We start from the raw sequence: 22,659 nt of genomic DNA, 5'->3' as shown, positions 1-22,659 counted from the left end.
AGCCTTAATGGTCATAGTGGGGTTTTGAGACAAATATGAGAAGTGGATTGATAGCATACAAGCCTTAGAAAGACTTATAAATAAAAATAAGAAAAATATTCAGACACAGACAGAGGAATTTATACAATAACTTACTGCACCACCACATGATGAAACTGAAAAGCAGCAGCCCAAGGATGTTAGAAAATCAAATCTAGCTTACCCAGTTACTATACAAGAACTACCAGAAGATGATAGTCATCCCCAAAGTTATCAAGAATTTAAAGGAATTCTGTAAAAATATTAGTTTGAGGAGATTTAAGGAAGTGATTGTTTCATATGGTATGCATTTACTCTATGTGAAACAGATATTAAATTCATGGTCTACTCAGACAAGAATTATCCCCCAAGACTGGAAAGGTTTGGCAAAAGCAATATTGGGATCTAGTCCTCAGCTACAATGGTGAACATGGTGAAAAGAGGAAGCTAGGGCCATAGAAAAACAAAATAGAGTTGGGGGTATTAATATTTCCCAAGATAAGTTTTGAGGTAAAGGTCAATATGCTGAGTTACAAAGACAGCTTGATGAGTTACGAAGACAGCTTGAATTTGATGATCATGCTGTGGCCTTGGTATTAAGCTTTTTAGCAACTTTAACTGCTTGGGACAAGGTTGAAGAATCAGAAAAGAGGCCTGAATCATTTACTAAAATTATACAAGGCCCCAAAGAAGCCTTCATTAACTTTTTGTGAAGATAGGCTTCAGCTGCAAATAGAATAGTATCAGACCCAGAAGTCAGAGAAATATTAATTAAATCTGTTCAGAATGCAAAAGGGCAATTAGGCCTTTAAAGGCAAGATCAGCACCAATAGATGAGTGGATTAGAAATACAACTGATATTGGATCTCATGTTTATGATGTTACACTTATAAGAGAAATAATTTCTGAAAATTTTAAGAAAAGTCCAAATGTCAGATGTTTTAATTGTGGTAAGCGAGGTCATCTGAATAGGGATTGTAGGCAAGGCATTCCAAGAAACAATGATTATTCTGTAGATAATCCAAACAGAAGGCCCCAGCTTTCTGGGGTATACAGAAGATATGACAAAGGTTGGTATTGTACTAATGAATTCAGATCAACAAGGGACAGGCAAGTTAACCCTTTGCCATCAAAATGTCCTAAGGGGCCTCCACAGGCCTTGATATCAAATTTGGCTTAATAATTCCCTGACAGCATTGGAAAAACTCATAAATAGAACAATTAAGTCTTAATACCTGCTGTTAAAGACAACACTGATCTATATGTAATCAAGGATAGAACAACTTCAGTAAGTAAAGCAAAAATTTCAGGAGAGACAAGTATTTTGGCAAACTGCTACAAATAATAGACTAAACTTAAAGATACAAATAAATGGCATTGTAATTGAAGGTTTACTAGACACAGGAGTTATATATAAATAATTCCACCAAAATGTTGACATCCAAATTGGCCTCTTCAGGAGGTAAATATTCTGCTTTAGGGACTGGAACTTTACCTCAAGTGAAACAAAGTGCAAGATGAGGGGAGAGTGTAGGGCTAGAAGGACAAATAGGAAAATTAAAGCCATATGTGGCTAACATAGCAATGAATTTATGAGGAAGTGAATTATTGCAGCAATGGAAAACACAGGTTAACATTCTTCCAATCTCATAAACAAACCATAAAATAAAAGACTCTTTGAAGAAAAATGTTAAATTGTATTATCATGAGGAGTCACAGACCATTCAGGTTGTACATAAATAGGACACAGCAGCTGCTGGTCTTTTAAAGGTCCCAACTACCCTATTTTTAAAATGGTTAAATGGCAAATCTGTGTGAATGGAACAGTGGCCTTTGACATCAGAAAAACTTCAGGCAGTAGAACAGCTGGTACAGGAGCAGCTAAGTGCTCGACACATTGAAGAACTGGCTCGTCCTTGGAATTCTCCTTTGTCATTAAAAATAAATCTGTATATGGAAAATATTAACAGATTTAAGAGCCACAAATAAGGTGATTTAGTTAAAGGGCTCTTTACAGCTTGGAATTTCCTTGTCTTCTTTATTACCTAAGGGAAGGTATTATAGTGATTGATTTGAAAAACTGCTTTTTTTTTTAAATGTGCTATAACTTTACAAGAACAGGATAAAGAGAAATGTACCTTCACAGTGCCTACTTATAGTAATGCTCAGCCTGTTAAAAGTTATCAGCAGAACGTTCTTCCATAAGGAATGTTAACAGCCCCTCCTGTATCAATATTATTTACAACAGCCATTAGAAATAATTCATAAACAGTTTCCTCAATGTAGAATTTATCAATATACTGATATCTTACTGGCTGATTTAGAGACATATACCTTAGAAAAAAATGTTTGATGAAGTAAAGAGAATTTTGCCTTGCTGGGGATTACAATTGCTCCAGAAAAAATACAAAGAGGAGATTTTAGCAATTATCCAGGATATAAAATAATTTTATTGAAAATTTGACCACAGAAAGAAGAAATCAAGAGAAACCAATTACAATCTTAATGATTTTCAAAAATCACTGAGAGAACTGGCTAAGCCCCACAATTGGATTAATTACTCAAGAGCTAAGTATCTTATAAGGTGATAAGGACTTAAATAGTTCAAGAAATCATTATCTAAGGTTGAGAGAAAATTTGGTCTGGTAGAAAAGAAATTACAGGATGTACATTAGATTGCTTGGAACCAAGGCTTAATTGTATTTTGGTTATTTTACCGTCTATGATTCTGCCACAGGAATTCTTACTCAGAATATAATATCTTAGAATAGCTATTTTAGCACACAGAGTGAAAAATTAAAGACCCATATACAAAATTTTTCTGCATTGATTCTTAAAGGAAAAAGAAGACTTTGTCAATTAGCAGAAATAGACCCAGCAGAAATTGTGGTACATTATACTAATGTTGAAATTGCCTCATTATGGGCAGAAAATGAACTTTGGCACAGAGCTTGCAGTAATTTTTTTTTCAGAAAGATTAACAACAAATATCCCCCAAAGAAAGAGACATCTGTTAATAAAAAGAACTAATTGGATTCATCCTCATATAGTAAAAGGGACACCAATTTCTGGATCTCCTATATTCTATACTGATGTAAATAAATCAGGAGAGGCAGGCATTTATGATTCAATTAAAAAATTCAGAGCTATATGCCATTCTAATATATTTTTAAAGATACTCCTGGATTTCTTAATATAGTTACGGATTCTCAATATGCATAAAGAGTTGTTTTACAACTCATTCCAGATTATTCAGAATTAACTTCACTATTTATTCAACTACAACAAGTATTCAGAAATAGAAATCATCTATTGTATATAACACATAACACATATCAAATCCTATATGGGTCTACTAGGCCCTCTAGTACAAGGTAATAATGAAATTGATCAGTTATTAATAAGAAATGTGCTAGAAGTCTCAGAATTTCATAAGAAACAACATGTTAATAGCAAAGAAAAAATTTTTTCTATCACTTGGCAAGACACCAAGGAAATTATAAAAGCAATGACCTACTTGTTCTTTTTAGAGTCAAGCCCCATTACCTGCAGGAAGTAACCCAAAAGGTAACCAAAGAAATAAAACTTGGCAAATATGTGTGTTTAATTTTGCAGAGCTTGGAAAATTAAAGTATGTGCACCATACCATAAATACATATTCAGGGTTTCAAGGGGTAACTGCTTTAAGTTCTGAAAAGGCTGATTCTGTAATTACACATTTATTAGAAGTTATGACCATCACGGGGATACCTGTGCAAATTAAGACTGACAATGCTCTAGCATATGTCTCTAGTAAAATGAAACAGGTTTTTTTTTGTATATTACAACATAAAGCATGTTATAGGTATGCCACAGGACATACAGAACATCCCACAGCACTGTACCTTTGCACTTACACCATGAATTGGAGAAAATGGAGATTCTCCTTTGCTTTCCTAGTTTTTTGTCTTATAGCCAATAGTGCTGCACTGATTTTGTGGTTCCTTCCTCAGTATTTGCTATTCCATACCTGGTCTATAGGCTGCCACTTTCCAATAATTTTTGGTCCATCAGTAGTTGAAACTATCAGTAACAATGTGTTAGCCAAATGTGATCATTCTCTTGGTCCCCACAGTTCAATATGTGCCACTTTTGAGGGAGGAGTGATAGGTTTAAGGATGAGGATATGGACAACTGAGCTATTTCCTCAGTGTGGGAAGGCACAGACCCCTTTGCTACCATACCCTGGTCGTAAAGGAATGCAAATAGTTACCAGTTCCACTGTAATACATTTCCTTACATAGCTAATCCTGTGAAGGTCTCTGGCTTTAAATGGACCCAATTCATCATAGTAACTGCACCATTACAACCATAGGGTGGTTGGCATGATTGAGTATAAGGTTCTCCATACCTCATAAAAAATGTCTAAATTTGTCTCTCAAACAAGATAACATTTATTCTCCTTAATGGAAAGTGTTTCCATTAGAAGCGAACAGGACTAAAAACAGCTTCCTAATTGTCTCTCTCAAATGAGCAGCAGCTGCCGGTTTGAGCTACTGGCAGGTTTCTAGTGTGTGTGCTCGACCTGCAGTATGGCGGGAATGAGGCCTCTGCAAGTGGCACATTAAGCTGTGTGGTGGATTTAGCCTTTGCTAGTACAAAACAAAAAAGGTTTCTGGGCTACACGCTGCTTGGATAAAAGCATAGACCCTCAATAGCACCCAGAGCTGGCGGTGAATGTACCACCGCCATGTTGGGAAGCTGAGGTGGGCGGAGCCAGCAGCCATAGCACCGTTTTAGTCTTACAAATGCTGCAGTTTAAAGCAATAGATTCACAATAAGACAGATTCAGATGGAACAAGACTTTAAATGCTTTACAATGTGAGTAAAAATGTACATAGGCTTGGAAGAGAGAGGAAAAGGAACATAGACAGTTATATAAAGAAATAGAAAGTTTTAAAATAATAAAGTCTTTAAAGAGAAAGTAAAAGTAATATAAAAAATAAGCCATGTAAAGATGGATATCACACAGAGAGTCTGGATTATATTGTCTTTGGGATTTTTAACTGCAGAAAAACATTTGATTGCAAAAGCTGTTGAGTTGTGCCAAAATGTATATTTTAAAGGTACCTTAACTTCAAAATTTGGATGTAAGGATATGTTGTTTTGGAAAGGAGGCTCTGCTTTTGTTTCCACAGAAAGCCAGAGGCTATGGATTTGTTCCAGATTAAGATACATCAGGTTTGACCAGCCAAGACCCCCTGAAAGGTCTCCGATGACACCATGGCCCAGATGATCCAACATCCAGAATTGTTTCAAGGCAACTGGCTCAGACGATACAGTCTCACGGACTACTCCATGAACCTGAAATTTTCTTTGTGTCCCCATGAGATGCTGCGCCCCCCTCCAGCAGGAAGTAGTAAGAGAAGCTACGCCCAAATTCCCAAATATACCAAGCTGGCTTTAAAGATGTGTAAAAGTTAAAACCTTCCTTTTTAAAAAAAGAAAAGGGGAAGTGCTGTGGGATGTTCTGTATGTCCTGTGGGAGCCCTTCTTGGGTTCTTTGTGGCGTTACCCAGCAGGTCCCCATAGAGGATGATTAGGACCATGGACCTGAGTGCAGGTGTCTGAGATGGTCTGCACTTGGCTGTGCTGGGGATGGTCTGTATGTCAAGTTGTTCTGATTGATCAATAAATAAAACCTGATCGGCTGTGGCTAGGCAGGAAGGATAGGCGGGACTAACAGAGAGGAGAAATAAAAGGACAGGAAGGCAGAAGGACTGACTGCCAGATGCCAGCTGCCGCCATGACAAGAAGCATGTGAAGGTGCCGGTAAGCCACAAGCCACATGGCAAGGTATAGATTTATGGAAATGGATTAATTTAAGATAAAAGAACAGTTAGCAAGAAGCCTGCCACGGCCATACAGTTTGAAAGCAATATAAGTCTCTGTGTTTTCTTGGTTGGGTCTGAGAGGCTGTGGGACTGGCGGGTGACAGAGGTTTGTCCTGACTGTGGGCAAGGCAGGAAAACTGTAGCAACAGTACAGCTATATGGTTATCAAAATAGAAAACCACTAACTCTCAGATAAATGACAAAGATATCCAGTCATAGGAGGCATGAATGGAAATGGTATAACATGGAAAAACATAGCAAAGACATCAAATTTTATGTCGTTCATATACGCAAATTAGCCAAAACATCTAAAAGTAATGAAATAGTGGACAATTTGGTATCACAAGAATATTAAAAGTTGCCAGGGAACAAATACAAAATAAATCAGCAAGAATTACAGATTACATATTTGAAAAACTTGAAAATTTACCCCTAAGTAATAGGGGGGAAATGGAGAACCAAATTAAAACAAGACAACTGTATGACAATAGCTATTATAAGGAATCCATACCCAGGTGGTGGTTCACACTTTTAATCCCAGCTCTTGGGAGGGAGAGGCAGGCACATAAGAATTATAGTGACTTAAATTTAAAAGCCACTTGCAAAAGGCAGGCTGAAATTCAAAGTGAATGTCCTTTGTGATCTAAAACTAAATACACTTAAACATTGAATTTATGTATAAAGAAAAGGGGGGATATATGTATATTTATCCACACATACTGAGGTATATTTAGTTTCAAAATGTCAAAATAATTATTTTAATTAAAAGATAATACATTTTCTGTTGCCAAAATCATTATGCCCTGGGAAAGATAGAACCTGAAAAAAAGGTACTCCCACCATTTGAGTTGGGGTAGGGTTTTGATTTTATGCTTCCAGGAGAACAAAAACATCCAACTAAGGAATCCAGAGACCACTGGATAAGTGAAGCATCTAAAGAAAAAGGATGTATCATCAAGAGAAAATGTCCCAAGGAAAAGAGTAAATTTGCCCAAGTGGTATCACCTACTTCGAGCTCACCGGCCTGAAATCCCAGCTCAGAGTCCCAGAGTGTGACCCAAAAATCAGCTTCGGACTATAAATTGCTCAGGACATTCAAATTACTGAGTTCATACCATACCAAGACAAATATTTTACAGAACTTTGAACACAAAAATGTTTAATCCTAAATCTGCCAAATACAACCTAGCTGGACATGGTGGAAAGTTGGACAGATATAGCTTCATTATTGCAAATAGTTTTAATATATTAGAGTAAAAAACCTTTCCTATTTATTTAGACAAAAAAAGGGAAATTTTGCAGGATATTTGATCACATTGTGAACCCTGAGATTGCATTATTTATTGGAAAACCTGTTTCTAGTTGTGTGGCTCAGGCCTAGCACACACCTTTAATCTAAGAGCTTTCTGCTTGAATATTGTAAACATGATAAATAAAGTCAACCATAGGTCAAGAGGCAGAGAAAACAACCAGTTGATAGGATGTGAAGATAGGATTAAACAATAGAGAGTAAGAGGGAGTCAGGAAGATGGATGGAGAGATGCACAGGAAGTAGAAGGGAGGGACACTGAGTTTGAGGTTTTTGTTGGAGATGGTGGAAGACAAAGGTCTTCTCCTGGGATGTCAGAGGAGGAGGAAGGTCAGCCAGGTGCTTTTGCTGCCTATCTGAGTTAGTAGGCTTTCATCTGGCCCTTGAGTCTTTATTGGTAAAATTGAACATTTGAGATTTAGTTAAAAATAACACAGACAAAATAGTGGGTTTTTTTATTGTTTGTTTTCAGTGCTGTGGATTGGACCTAGGTCTTAACACAAGTTACGCAACAACCTCAGTTTCTTTAGATCATTTCTAACTTCCATATAACTTAGCAGGCACCTGGATCCATCCTATTGACATGAAGTTCTCTATGGATGTTCAACAAATACTTATAGCCAAATACAACATGGAATCTCTTGTTTAACAAATAAGGTTAAATTTCCTTAAACAGTATTGATTTTCCATTTTCCCTTCAGCTAGTAGTTCTAGGGTTGGGTTATTTTTTTTTTTTGTATTAAATACATAATTGCGTTTCATGCTTGGTTAATTTAACCTATGATATATATATATATATATATATATATATATATATATATATATATATATAGGCTTATGCAGATGATGACTCTAGTATGCTTTGCTGAATAATCAAGGTAAATTCCAGAACAGAGTGTCTGTGGTTGGCTACTCTTCCAAGTTTCTGGGAAATATGTTTGTTACCTACCTTATATTGTAACTTGTCCTTAGAAGACAGTCCTTCTGCTATGCTTTTGGAAGAGGGCATGTCAAGCTCAGCAACAGCTCTTTTAACATGTGTCTTGTTAAGTTTCATAGTCTGATTTCCAAATGATCCAATACTTTCAATATTTTCACCAGAAGTGGGCTGACAGCATTTGCTTAGTGCTAAGAACTTTCTCAAGCTGCTTGTGCTCATTGTTGTCTTTGGAGAAACAACTTTGGTTTCTAAGGCTTTCACAACTTCTTCACCATGACCTCCATATATTCCTCCTAAGCACTGATGTCCAGTAACCTCTCCTAAAATGATTTCCTCTTCATCAGAAACGATGTCCTCTCTGAACTACTTTCTGAATCCTTTTGACTAGTATCATGAGCTACTAACCGAACAATCAGATCTTTTTTGTTATGAATATCTTTCAAAAGCTCTACTCTGGTGATGTCAGGTCTTCTTATATTTTGAAATGAATTCCTGCCAACAGCCTGGAATTGGAAGTACAATAAATATTAAAAATAAATATGTCAATATCTTTCCCAATATTACTTTGTGTCATAGCTATTTTTTATGATTTCTAACTTCAATCTAGCTAATATCTTCAAATTCCACTTACTGGTATATTTTCAATATTTTAAATGAAATAAATAGACAAAAATCTTATGCAATACTCATTTGTATCTAGCATTTATTTTACATTTAGATAATATTAATCTGTCATAATTTATTCCAAATATCCAGTCTAACAGAATAGTTAGGCTTTATATTTTCTTATAAATTAAACTTATTGTCTTCCATTTTTGTAATTTCTCTTAAAAATTGTTATATAACTACATAATTAACTTTTTTGTCCTTAGTAAGTGATCCTATAGACATCTAGACATTGATTTTTAAAGAAAAGGCAAGACTTTATAAAAGCAAGCCACATTGGAATTGTGATCTTCAGCTTATTTTTTTACTCTATAATCTTATTCTTTGTCTTTTGCCAAAATAAATAAATCTTCATTTCTTTTTCATATTCCACTTAAATCCCAATTGCTATTTTTAATACAGAAGAATCCAAGAAAGGATAATTATAATTCAGTAACCAGATCACTCCACTTCTATAGCCTTTGCTATATCACAGAAATTATAAATAAATTTATAATTGATATTCAACTCAACCTTTCTTTGCAACTTTCTAAACTACATTTTCAAGTGACAATGTCTTCAAAAGAGATCTTCTGTGGAATAATCTATTTAGAATCAACTCTTGAAAAATTCAAAGCAATCTATTATATGTAAAAATTAGTAAAATACAAATATATGCAATATAGTTTGGGGATTTGTGACTGCAGGTGATTTAAATATGTCTTATTAGGTGAAAAGTATGGCATTCCTAACCATAATATTAAGCCATGAGGCAAAGCCAAGTGCCTGAAGTACCTGACCTAACCTATAGACTTTTTTCTGTCCTTTTGTTGACAAAAGACGTAGCCATAATCAGATTGGCATGTAATATTTATGTGCTCTGAATTCCACATGGCTGCTGACTGTTTATTGTTACTTTTGTTGTTATCACTGCTACTGCTATTATTATTATCAAATGTATTTTTTCACATCAAAAAGAAAATGGTATTTGTGTTTAAAAGTTCACTGTGACCTAAATAAAGTTGGTAAGCAGGAAAAGAATTTGTTATGGATAGTTTTATAGATAAGCAAAATTTATTTTAGTAATATTATTTTATAGGATGTTTATACTAATTTTGCACTCAGGGAATTGCTTATATATAAATGAATACTACACAAAGTATATGATAATATAGCAATGGGACTCAGAAGATAGGAAATTTTATGATGTCAAGGAGCTTCACATGTTCTTTAAAAAAGGATAAAAGAGATTAGAGGAGTATAAGTGCATAATAATTTTAGTATTTCAGTTTGAAAACATAAGCACCTGCAATTCTAGCACCAAGAAACAGAGGCATCATAGTCAGAGGGAGCTAGAGAAACCCTTGGATAACTTTTTTAGGGGATACATGAACAAATGTCTGTTCATCTCAGACAGAACTCAAGGATAGACCAAAAAACAAACAACAACAACATCAACAACGACAGCAAAACAATTTTATCCAACTCTTTCTTACTAGTCTTACTGGAATCAGTGAGTTTATTGAGGTTACTTACAGGAACATGAGTGAGAGATTACTTTTAGAAGGGTAGATGGCTCAAAGGTAGCTTTATCTGTAAAAATCGTAACCAAATGTGAATGATGGCTCACTGAAATTGCATCCCTTGAGCTCTCTGTATAATTTCCAGTCATCTTTCCACTTTCTAGTAGTTATTACTGCTGAAATGACCTCGAGGAGAGTCCTGTGAATCTTATATGGCTTAGGAATTTCTTGAAACTTGTACGTTGTATTTTATTCTTGAGTCTTAGTGAGTCTTTGTCTAAAAGACAATGTTATACTTTGGAAGAAACAACTAAACATCACCAGCCTTTGTAGTAAGTTCCAGGTTGTCCTGGCTAAACAGTGACCTAGTCTCTAACTTAACAATCAATCAATAACTAATTAATTTATTTTATTAGCAGCCTTAAGACTTAATACAATAATTTTCAGAGTCATACTAGAAAAAAATTAAAGTATTTATTTTCCAGAGAATATAGTTTTATACTTGAGTCAGTGCCATAGCACAGAGTATATCCATGAAAATAGAAATCCTACAAAAAATGCACACATTCAATATGAGAATTTGAATAGGACCCCATGTGCCAAGAATGGGTTACATTTTATTGAACTGCTGACCAAAGGGGTCCTATAGAACCCCTCAAATACTACAGGCTATTGATTGTTTTTTTTGTTTTGTTTTGTTTTTGTTTTTTTTTTTTTTTTTTTTTGTTTTTTTTTCCGAGACAGGGTTTCTCTTGTGTAGCTTTGCGCCTTTCCTGGAACTCACTTGGTAGCCCAGGCTGGCCTCGAACTCACAGAGATCCGCCTGCCTCTGCCTCCCGAGTACTGGGATTAAAGGTGTGCGCCACCACCGCCCGGCTAGGCTATTGATAAATCTATTTGTTACCCTCTGCAACTTGACACTAAATGTTATTGCTCTATATTTCACATACTTAAGTCTTCAAACACAGAGAAATAGAGCTGGTACCTAACTAGAATCTTTACCCCAGTGACTAGCTTTCATGGTATACGAAGATAATTTGCATGCTACCAGAGGAGGAAAGGAGTTATCAATATCATTCAGCTACAAACCCTGAAAACTGCAACAGTGAACTGACTGCAAGAGATACAGTTGCAGTAGTGGACAAAGGTTATAGCAGTAATTAACCAGTTTTTGATTGGATGTAAACCCAATCAAATGAGACAGAAGCTATATCTGACATTGCTTAGGTGACTAATGACCTGAGACTAGAGAGATCATTGGCCTACGGGAAATACAGTTAATTCAGAATTCAGAAATTCTCATAAAGGAATACAACAATAAAATGATTTCTCATCACATATTGATATAGCCATAAATCAGTGCCTCATTCACCCCTCACTAGAAAATAATCTTTTTGGTAATTAACACAGAGATCCACAACTAGAAATATGCAGAATCTAATAGACTCTGTACCACTCAGCCCTAAAAGGGATGTCTTTAGCAAATCTCTACCTTAAGGCCCAGGTATCTCTGAAGAAATGAGATGGAAAGACTGTTAAGAGCCACAGGTGGTAGATGGTTGCAAGGCAATGCATCTTCTAGACACAACACAGCAGGTCTGTTATACATATGAACTCACAGAGAGTGTGACAGCATGCACACATTCAAATCAAACAAAATTCTAGCAGTGAGAAGAGGAAGCAGATGCATAGTACCACCCCTAAGCAAGAAACTATTTGCAATTGATAACATGCTGTGAAAGGGAAAATCAGTTTTCGCTAAAATAATGTCACTAGGTATATAAATCATACTCCAGGGCAGGCCTCAAACCCAATAGTAATTGGCCTACAAAAACTGAACTTTATGTATTTCTTCATGTCTTTTGTTGTTTTGTTTTGTTAAGTTTTGTCTTTCTGTTTCCTTTCTGCATCTTTGTTCTGATATTTTTCTTTTTTTTTAAGAAAGAAGAGAGAGGGAGAAAGAATATGAAGTAGGGTGCATAGGGAGGTGGGGAGGACACAAGATGAATTGGGGCAGAGATATGATTCAAATATATTACATGGAAAAATTTGAATAAAAGTGAGGGGGAAATAGTACTGTCGTGCCTTAAATAGATGGTGTTTAATACATGTTCCTATAAATTTCTAAATGAAATTATATTCCAGTCATTATGATGTTAATCAGGAACCATATTTACATTTTGATTCAATGAAAAATAGTTTTAGTGGATTATCTTATTAAAAACTAGACTTAGGCCTTTAGTGTGGAATATGGAAATGATATGGCAAGTCCCTGAAAATCCTGACTATGGAGATGAACCGTTGCAAACAATTGCCTGTTCAGTTGGCAAAATAACAAGCATATGTTTGCATGTAGCTAGGAAAGGAAGGAAATCACAGAACTGGCTCACTGCTTTCCCCCTTTTCTCCATTGTCACGATGCTTACCTCTAAGGGTTTTACATCCAGTCGTCCTGTCCTATCCAATGAGATGCGCCTTTCTTTCTTTCTTGCTCCTAGTTCAGACACGTCTGGGGAAGAGTGACCTTTTCCACTTATGGAAGCTCTTCTGAGCTCTGTTATGCTATAACCAGTTCTCTTTATGCAGTCCATATTAAGTGTCTCCAGAGGCTGAGTCTTCATAGAAATAACTGCTAAGTGTTCTGAGATGATATTTGGATCTATTCTCAGTGGTTTATTCCCGACATGTGGAATTATTCTAATGGGAAGTTCATCTTCCAATACATCATCTGACTCTTTATCAGAGTCAGAGTTCATTTGTGAAGCATGCTTTTGTGCCTTTTCAATGATTCGACTTGTGTCTAGATCTCCAAAATCAGCAGTATAAGAACTCATTGTGCTAACTCTACATGGTGGAACATTTGAAACACCATTGACAATTAAGCTAGCCACTTTCTTAGGCAAGGCCTTCTTTGTACCTTTCATATCATAGGGCTCATTACAGGTTTCAGATTGGTTTATTATATTATCATAAACAGATTCAATAACCTGAGAAATCATTTCAATGTTTTCTGGAGCTAAAGATTGTTCTTCAGGATTAGAATCCACAAGATTTATATTACTTCTGGAAATTTCAGCTGTTACAGATTTTGTCAACTGAGATGCAATTTTATTTAACTCAGGCTTTGTTAAACTGTCCATGTCTTTGCTTGCAACACCAGGCTTCTTTACTAGTTTAGCCAAGAATAAGGCCAATGCTTCCTCTAAAACTCTGGAGTCTAACACTAAATCTTTTACAGATGAAGATTTTTCCTGAGACTTTAGCTCATCAATAATTTTCACCACCTTTTCCATAATTTTGACAGCTTCAAGAGCTAATTCTGAACTTGAAAGTTCTTCTTCTGCTTGAGGTTGAAATTCAGAATTGGAAATCTCCTTCACCATTGACGAACCTATTATGTCAGAAAGGTCATTACTCTTACTCATTAAATCTTCCAATACAGACGTAGGAGAGCCAGATTGTTGTAAAAGATTGCCATAAACGGAATTAACTACTTTGTCAATAGTTGCATTGTCAGCTACAGGCACAGGTTCCGATTCCTTGGCAGGTTGTACAACTTTGATCTTACTTTTGGAAAAACATTCTTGGATTGACTTTAATATTTTTGAGGTTATTTTTTGCATTTCAGTTTCTTGAGATTTAGTACTTTCTGTATGCACTTTTGGAAAACCAGATAAAAGTTTTGATAAGAATTTTACAGCAATTGCTTCTATTATATTATAAGATAGTTTACGGGGACGTGGTGGCTGTGATGGAGTAGTTAAGACAACATTGGTGAGGATATTTTCAACAACATTGTCAACTTCTGCACACTGATATGGAGTCAACTCACTGCCAAAATAGTTCTGCAACTGATTGCCAGCCACTTCTTGAAGAACTAAATCAACTATGGTTTTTGAAAGGAATTTGCATCCACTAACTACACAATTTTGTATGGTTTCCTGTGATCCAAACTGTGGCAAAAGATTATTATAAATTGTCTGAACCACCAGCTGAATAATTTCATCATCATTTGGATTCAAAGAGTCTACATACTGTATATTCAAATCTTCATTTTTGGCAATCTCTGCTGCAACCATACTTACTAACTTCATTTTAAGGAAGTCAAGTTGTGTCAACAAATTTTGTTGAGATATTTTTGTTTTGGCATTGGATAGTTTTGAAAAAACTTTTGCTAAAAGAGCAGAAATCACATCATCTAAAAATTTGAAAGGCAACTTTATGGTGTATGGAGATGAGGTTTGACATGCTTTACTGGCTGTGTTACATTCTTTACTGGCTGTTTGCACTGCCTTTTGGAACTTTTCCTCAACATCTTTTGATTCCAGAGGCACACATCCTGAAGCTGGTATCTCATCAGAAAATATCAAGTTAAGCTGATGCTGAAAAATTTCATTTATCACTGTGCTAGTTAGCCTTTTTGCAAGATTTTCCCTATTGTTGTTGATGGTCTTGCAAACAGACTCTTGAGATGTACATTCCTTTAAAACATCGCAAACACAAGAGTGAACAATTTTATTGACAGCTGATTTTTCAATTGATAGCATTCTATTTATGGAGGGTATCTTGTCAGAAGAGGATTGTTCAACTGTTTTATGCTCATGTGGCAATTTATCCACATTTTTAATATTCATGCTGGATGATGGTTCTTCTGTAGTTGCTTCTTTAAGCCCAGGAGGTACCGTATTAGTTGATGAGTCTTTGAATGCTTGTGAGGAAATCTTATTACCTTTATCTGTCCTAAATACCTTAGTTTCTGCATCTGAAAACTCCTTAAACATTGAATCGATGAGTTTCAAAGCTGTGTCATAAAGTTCACGTTGATTTTGGTCACCACTTGCATCTGGAGTTCTATTGAACGTTTCTGTTTCTGGTGAAGATGTAAATATTAGTTTGTTCACCATTTCAATGATCACATCTTCTAGAAACTTAGCAGAAATAGTTCTAGGTTCACTTTCTGATAAGGACTGTGGATGACCTGTTTTACTAGGCTGACTTTTAATCTCTTTCTCTCTTTTTATCTCACTCTCTTCTTTTCTTTTAGTTTCAGCTTCTTCACTTGCTTTCTGTTTAGCAGTGATGTCTCTATTAACTGTTGGGGATGAATCCTTTGTTGTAATAGGCTGTGCAGAATCTTGAAGTTTAACTGAAGCTTTATCACTCTGGAGGCTTTTGCTGTATATTGGTCTAGAAAAATCCAATGGCTCTTGAGAAGATATTGTTAAAACATTGTCATAAATATTTTCAATGACATTTTCAACACGTTCAGTTTCTGTGTATAGTTCCTCATCTATATCTGTTTCAGCTACAGACAGTGTCCTCTCTTCCTTGACTGGCTGTTGGGCTATTTTTAAAGTTTTTTTTGTTATGTTCTCTTTACTCTCACTCTTGGGCTTCTCATCTATTTTCACTAAACTTTGACTAGCACTGTCAATTTTCTTTTCATTGTCTGTTATGAAATCTGATTCAAGTACCTCCTCAGAACTGTTATTAACAGTAGCAACTTCAAAATGGGTATATATTTCAATCGTCTGCCCCTGCTCATTGATGAGAACTAAGTTCTCTTTCCCAGTTTCAGAACTTTTACATTTGTCACTCAAATGTTGAACCTGAGGATCTTTACTTTTCACACTGGTAGTTGGAGAAGTAGCCTTTGAGACATTCTCATATTTTAAGGTGGCAGATTTCAGTTTATTATCATCATCTTTCTTAGTATCTGTGACACCTGTAGTTGATCCTGATATCAGGTCGATGATATTGCTTTTCATGAAGGTAGCTACAGAGTTAATTATTGGACGATGGATATCATCTTTTTTCATTGATGTATCTTCAGACAAAGCAAGCTGGCTCTGCTTTAAGAGTCTACTAATTTGCATGGAGGTTTGCTGTGGTAGGAGCTGAACTCTTTGGGTGATATTTTCTGCATCTAGAAATGAAAAGAAAGTTGAGCACCAGTCTCCTGAAAATAGTGGCTGAATCTTGAATGCAGAGATTGCCTTCTGGGCTAAAGAAGAAACCATTTCTATAATAATGTTACCAGTGTCATCCTTTTGAATACCATCAGATCCCAATTTCCCTATGAACTGATCATATACAAAATTAGATATTGCATCAACTGTCTCCTTCCCAATTGGTGGTAAAGAAAATATTTCTTCAGCATGTGGTAAAACTTTGATTTTACTTTTCCTAAATTCCTGTATGAGAGAGTTTGCAAAGTTGATAGCTAAGCTTACAATTTCTGGCTCCGGAATATCCTTTTTCATAGAATCTTTAGCAAGAGTTGCAAAAGAACAAAACTTGTGAGCAAGGTCAACAATTACATCTTCTAAAAATGCAGCTGAAAATAGAGAAGGCTGTGCCTTTTCTTTCCCAGACTTAGCAACAACAGAAGCATGGCCATATTCAGGTAAGTTACTAGAAGGTGAGTCTTCACCATATAAAAATGGTTGCAAATGATGATCCATGATTGCTTTAATAATGAAAACAGCTGTTTTACTGAGAAATGAACCTCCCTTTTTGTGTGCATCTTTCTGTACTTCTGCTTGGAATTCAGAGTTTTTCAAAATATTATTACATACAGAATCAATGAAATTCTCAGTAGTTCCTAATTGCATACTATCTTCATTCTCCTCTGCAGTGGCAAATCTGATCTCATGTTCAGAAATTTCTTTTATAATTTCATCAGTCAGTTTTGAAGCTGCAGCCATGAACTCGTCATCATCATCTGGCCCAACCTCTTTTTCCTTTAGTTTATCTGTAGTATCATCTGAAGGGAAGATATTTACTAAAAGCTTGTAAATCATATTTTCTATCAGAGAACAGGGGAGCACTGTAATGCATGATGGCATGGCATTGGTATCCTTCAAGGTGACATTGAGCACATTTTTGATGATATTTTCAGCTCGAGGGAAAGAATAGGACGAAGGCATTAATTCACCTGAAACTAATGACTGTACCTGATAATCATAAATTTCTTGCAGTAGAAAATGATATAATTTTCCTCCAAAACAAGTAGTGTTGTTTTGTATAGTCCTGTGTAGTTGAGTCAGTGATTTATATTCATCTAATATGTTTTCATAAACTGAGTTGACTGTTTTTTGAACCATTTCTTTATATGTCTCTGAAAACCATAGACTCTCATCCAAATTTTCTGCAAGTAAAATCTCAGATGTAGTGAACTCTAAAACAATTGATTTTACTAATGTTGTAGCGATATCCATTATTTGGGCTATTGCTTTCTCTGGGGTTTCAGCAGCCAAGGAATCATGTATGAATGTCTGAAGAATTTTGCATAAAAGTTCAGAAATTACTTCCTCCAAAAAGATAGCTGAGTTCATAATAAAAGACAGTTCTCTTTGCTTAGGGTTTGTTGCCTTCTGCTTGTAAGGTTGAGCAACTGAAGCTGAAAGAAAACTTTTATCTCCTGATAAGAATGACTCTAGATGATGATTGAAGATCTCCTTTATTATAAAACTTGCAATTTTTGAAACAGGCATGCTACTTATACCTTTTTTATCCTTTGTAAGACACTGGTATAGATTTGAATGAGAAAGATCAGCATAAATGGAGTCAACCATTGACTGTATGTCTTTTTCCGAAATCATACTTTGTTTTTCATTTCCATGTTTTACAATACATATTGCATGTTTTGAAATTATTGACATGATTTCATTTATCAGTTTCATGACTGTGTTACTTAACTCTGATTGCGGAGTATCAGAATGTTCTACACTGGAATGTGATGGACTTATCTGAGACATAAGCTGAGTGGCTATTTTTTCTAAATGAATATGTGAGAGCATAGTAGAATATATTGTTGATGCTTGTCTTCGGAATCTTGACTTGCTAATTTCATAATGGACTCTATTTACCAAAACATTTTGACTAAGTTTGGAATGTAAACTTAGAGGCAGATTTGCTAAAAGAGCTGGTGGAATTTGGAAATCAAAAATTTCAGTCAGAATGATTTTGGTTATCCGGCCAGCCAATGTCTTTGTGTCATTTAGAAAATCTTTATCAGGCATGATTCTCATTTCATATTCTTCTAAAACTTTGCTGTACACAGTGTCAATAATGTTTTTGAGTACATCTTTCTCTACTGGGGAAAAACACAACTGTTTCTCAGCATTCTCTATAGATGTAACCTGGGCTTTTGAAAATTCCTCTGTTATCCAATATATAAGATTTTCAGCTTTATCAAACAAAACATCTTCTGAATTTCTTGTTGACTCCACTTGTACAATGCCAATCACCCTGTGAAATATTTTGCTCACTACTCCAGAGACTACATCTTCCAAAAAAGTTGAAGAATAAGCACTAGCATAAATTAATGGCTGTCTGTCATCAAAACATTTGTATGGTGATGTAGATATTTGCCTTTTTTCCACAAATGGCTGAAGATGCTGCTCACAGATATATTTAATAATAAAACCTGCAATTTTATCAATGAAAACTTCATTAGTTTTTGTGATATTTTGTTCCACTGATTCTTGAGAACTGGTGTTTTCTAAAATATTTGTGAAAACAGAATCAACAAGATGGCAAACATCATCTTCTGAGTAAAAAGACTTGGCTTTATCTTCATCTTTTGAAAATCTAATTTCATGTTGGGAAATTTTTCTCCTAATATCACTGATCAGATTGGAAGCAATTTCATTAAAATTTACTCCTTTGTCTTTTGGAGCTCTTATATTTAAAACCATTTTAGGAGAGGGAAAAAATTTAGATAATAGTACTCTGATCATATCTTCTAAAAATGTATATGGTAGCAATGTGTTATATGGAGGTAAACTCTGCTTTGACTTAGTAGAATTATCGATGTTACCAAGAATATCATAAACAATATCATCAGCCATTGAATTAGAACAGGGAGCAGCTGACAAATCACCAGAAAACAGTGGATGAAGAAGATAGTCTGAAATAGCTGCTATGATTAATTTGGCAATATTTTCCACAAAAGCTTCACCATTTCCAGACTCGTCAATGTCAGGATCTAGCCCATGCTGCTTCAAAACATTTCTATATACTGAGGTGACAAGTTCATCTACAATATCTGCATCACTAAACAGAAAGGAGGATTCCTTATCACATAGAACAGGAATCTTAGTTTTGTCTAAATGGTTATTCACCAAGTTTATTATTTTTTGGGTCATATTTTCCAGCTCAACATTAGTATTAGGCTTAGGGCTAAAAATCTTTGATAAAATTCTGGTAACAATTTCTCCTACAAATTTATCAGGGTAAGTGTGTAAAGGTGATGGCTTCTGGAGTTTGTGAGACTCTACAACTTCATTGAGAACTTGTTTGACCATATACGATACCTCATCCGGTGGAGTTTTGGGGCGAGGTAAAGTCTCTCCACACAAAAAAGGTTGAAGGTGGTTTTCAATAATCTCTTGGATAATGAAACTGGCTATTTGGTCAATCATAATTGGACTTCTGTTGATTATATTCTTCTGTATTAAATCAAGAGAACCAGACATTTGTATAATATTACTGTAAACAGAATCTACCATCTTTTGGAGGTTTTTATCTGTGTGGAGACATTGATTATCATAGATGGTGAACCAGATTTTATGTTTTGAAATAGCTGACATAACCTTATTTGTTATACAGTTGGACATTTCATCAAAATCTGAAGTCATTAAATACTGCTTTTCTAAAGGTGAAGGCTTAATAGGCAGGGGCATAAGCTGAGCTAAAAGTCTTCTGATGACATATTCTAAAAATGAGTGAGGTAACATGGTGCTATAACCTTTTGAAGATATGGGTTCAGAAATAAATTTTCTTAGATTGTTTTGAAGTTTATACAGTATGATTTCAGCATTGAGAGTATGATATGAATTTGATCTGAGCTTTCCCTTGAAGCAAGATGGAAGCTGATAGTCTATGACCTCGAACAATATGCTATTAGATATTTGTTCAGCTACTGAAGTATTATCATATGGCAGATTACAACCACAGGTTACTTTAAATTCATACTTCTGTAAAACATCATAATAAATGGAATCAACAATTTTAGTAACACATCCTTTATGTGCTGATGGAAAATATAGCCTTTCTTCAGGATACCTTAGAACAGTAATTTGAGCATTATTTAAGCCATTCACTACATTGTTGATAAGTGATGTATTTATCTCATTGAGCCAGGTTTCAGTGATGTTTATATTTTTCCTCCACAATGAAGTAGATAGCTTAAAAAACAATTCTGAGATTATGTCCTCCAAAAATGTAGCTGAATAAACACCACCATTTGCACCTCCTGGACATAGCTTATGAAAGGCTACTGTGTTCATTCCCCTTGTCTCTCGTCTTTCAGGAAGTAGCAAAGAGAAAGGTTTTACTGTATGTTGTTTGCCAAATGGTGTTCGCATTTTAAAGCTAGTGGCTTTGGAATTATTCAAGGACTTGGTAAAATAATTATTGTCATAGCTCATGAATCCTACATGGGCATTAGTTTGTCCCAATTCTATTAATTCTCGCTTTTTTGCTTCTGGGGAAAAAGGTTGCGTTTCTCTTGTTCTGTAGTTCATGCATTTGTTTTCAAAAGGAGCTTGTTGAAAATCATGAGATAGCTTATCCATCAAAGATTTAACCAAGCTGTGGGACATAACATTAAGTATACAGTCTGATGATAATAAATCTTGATCCATGTCTTCAAGATTTTCTGAAAGGTCTGACATGTAATCTCCTTGAAATTGTTCACAGTTCATTGGTGCCTTACAATAATCAAAATTTCCACCTTGAACACTTCGAAGTAATTTTACATGTTGATATTCTTCTGCTACTTCACGAAAAAGAGAACTATCCTCAAGATATGCAGTGCCCGTGCATTTTTCTAGAAGTGTTCTAATAAGTTTCTCACACACAATATTGAGAAGAAAAATTGATTTAGGGGAAAGCCCTAGATTATTTGCAAGTATTCTGTCACTTTGTTGATTTTTTGAGGTGAAAGATGTTCTTGCCGATTTACCAGAACTCATATCCCCATCTGGGAAGTCATCTGGTAAAAATAAATCTAAAACAATATTAAAGACTTCATTGATGACTTCTTTGGATTCATGAGATTTTAAGTTACCAACCAGACCATTTAACCTACATGCTAGGTAATTTAATTTATTTCTTTGAGCAAGGTGATCAATTAGGCGAGGAGATGATTCCCAGTCGCTGGAGCCTATCTGACTTTCCGTGGTATTGACTTTGTTGAAAACGGGTACACTATTTCTAAATGTAGAATATGATTTGTTTCTTACATTATTTTCAAAATGATTTATTTCTAGTACTTCAGACAATACAAAAATCACTCCTTTTAAGAGATCTTGAAAGATATCATCAAAGTCAGAAGAAGTCACGCTTGGACAGAACCTGTACTTAGTTTTTATGGGAGTCTGATGTGCCTTGTCAGCAATTATAATGTTTCCATTAGAAAGAATTTCAATAATAACTTCAAAAATACTTAAAGCAAGTTCTCCAATGGAAATAGATCTGCTCTTATACACTTGGGAATGAATTGATATGTTTCTATTAGAGATTGCTTTTTGGATTTCCCATGCTTTGTCTTTGCTACCCTCTTTGGTGCCATCAGGAATGTTTGAAATTAAGTAGCAGATGACTGATTCAGAGAGATGTTCACAAAACTGATACATTGAAGAATTACTATATATGCTTTTGAGAGGCTGTTTTGAGTTATAATTTTTCTTTGGGAGTGAAGAAACATGAGACAACTCCTCAGTTGAAACTAAAAGAAAAATGTAAGAAAGAAACAAGCATTTTTAAGATTGGATTAGAGGAAATTTGGAAAATTCAAAATATTGGCAATGTATTTTGTCTGTGTGGCTCCTTACTAAAGTAAAAGGTAAAACATAATAAAAAAAAAGAAATAGGATTTTCCTTTAATATTTCACTTCTTATTCTTAGCCAATATGTTGAGAAAACAGGTCTTCCATATTCAAATCTACAAGTCATAGGTTGATGTCTGTCTTGACTGTATAGTTATGGACACTACGAGATGAGATTTTTCATGTTTGGTGAAACATCCTGCCATAACTCCAGTGAAATGATTATTTAAAACTATATTAAATCAATATATCTGATGCTATGCTGCATTTTATTTCTAAGTTTAAAGATTTGTGTTACTCTATCATCTTGAATAAAATACAAGTGTATCAGTTTCAGAAAGTTAATGATAGACTGCAGCAGCAGAGGCATACACAAGTATTTGCAACTTTTTGATTCACAGTGCATATTCAACCAAAATTCCTTACTTTAATTTTTTCTTTTTCCCCTTATCTATAAGTCTAGAGGGGAAAAAACTCACATCTTTTTTACTTAATACATAAAGATTTAACTTAG

At 35.0% G+C, this 22,659-nt stretch overlaps 1 protein-coding gene across 1 annotated transcript in view; it reads right to left on the bottom strand.

Annotated features, from left to right (window-relative positions):
- LOC114687262 (fibrous sheath-interacting protein 2-like) overlaps positions 1–22,659 on the bottom strand; it is an 80,201-nt gene that overhangs the window by 10,731 nt on the left and 46,811 nt on the right. The window contains 3 exon segments of the mRNA XM_037204932.1: positions 8,150–8,502; positions 8,505–8,643; positions 12,735–22,045. Coding sequence (XP_037060827.1) covers positions 8,150–8,502; positions 8,505–8,643; positions 12,735–22,045 — 9,803 coding nt within the window.

The sequence above is a fragment of the Peromyscus leucopus genome, chromosome 4 (assembly GCF_004664715.2).
Source record: "Peromyscus leucopus breed LL Stock chromosome 4, UCI_PerLeu_2.1, whole genome shotgun sequence".
In the NCBI taxonomy this organism is placed as follows: domain Eukaryota; kingdom Metazoa; phylum Chordata; class Mammalia; order Rodentia; family Cricetidae; genus Peromyscus; species Peromyscus leucopus.
The sequence above is the reverse complement of the archived record's forward strand: the minus strand, read 5'-3'. Positions and strand labels throughout refer to the sequence as shown.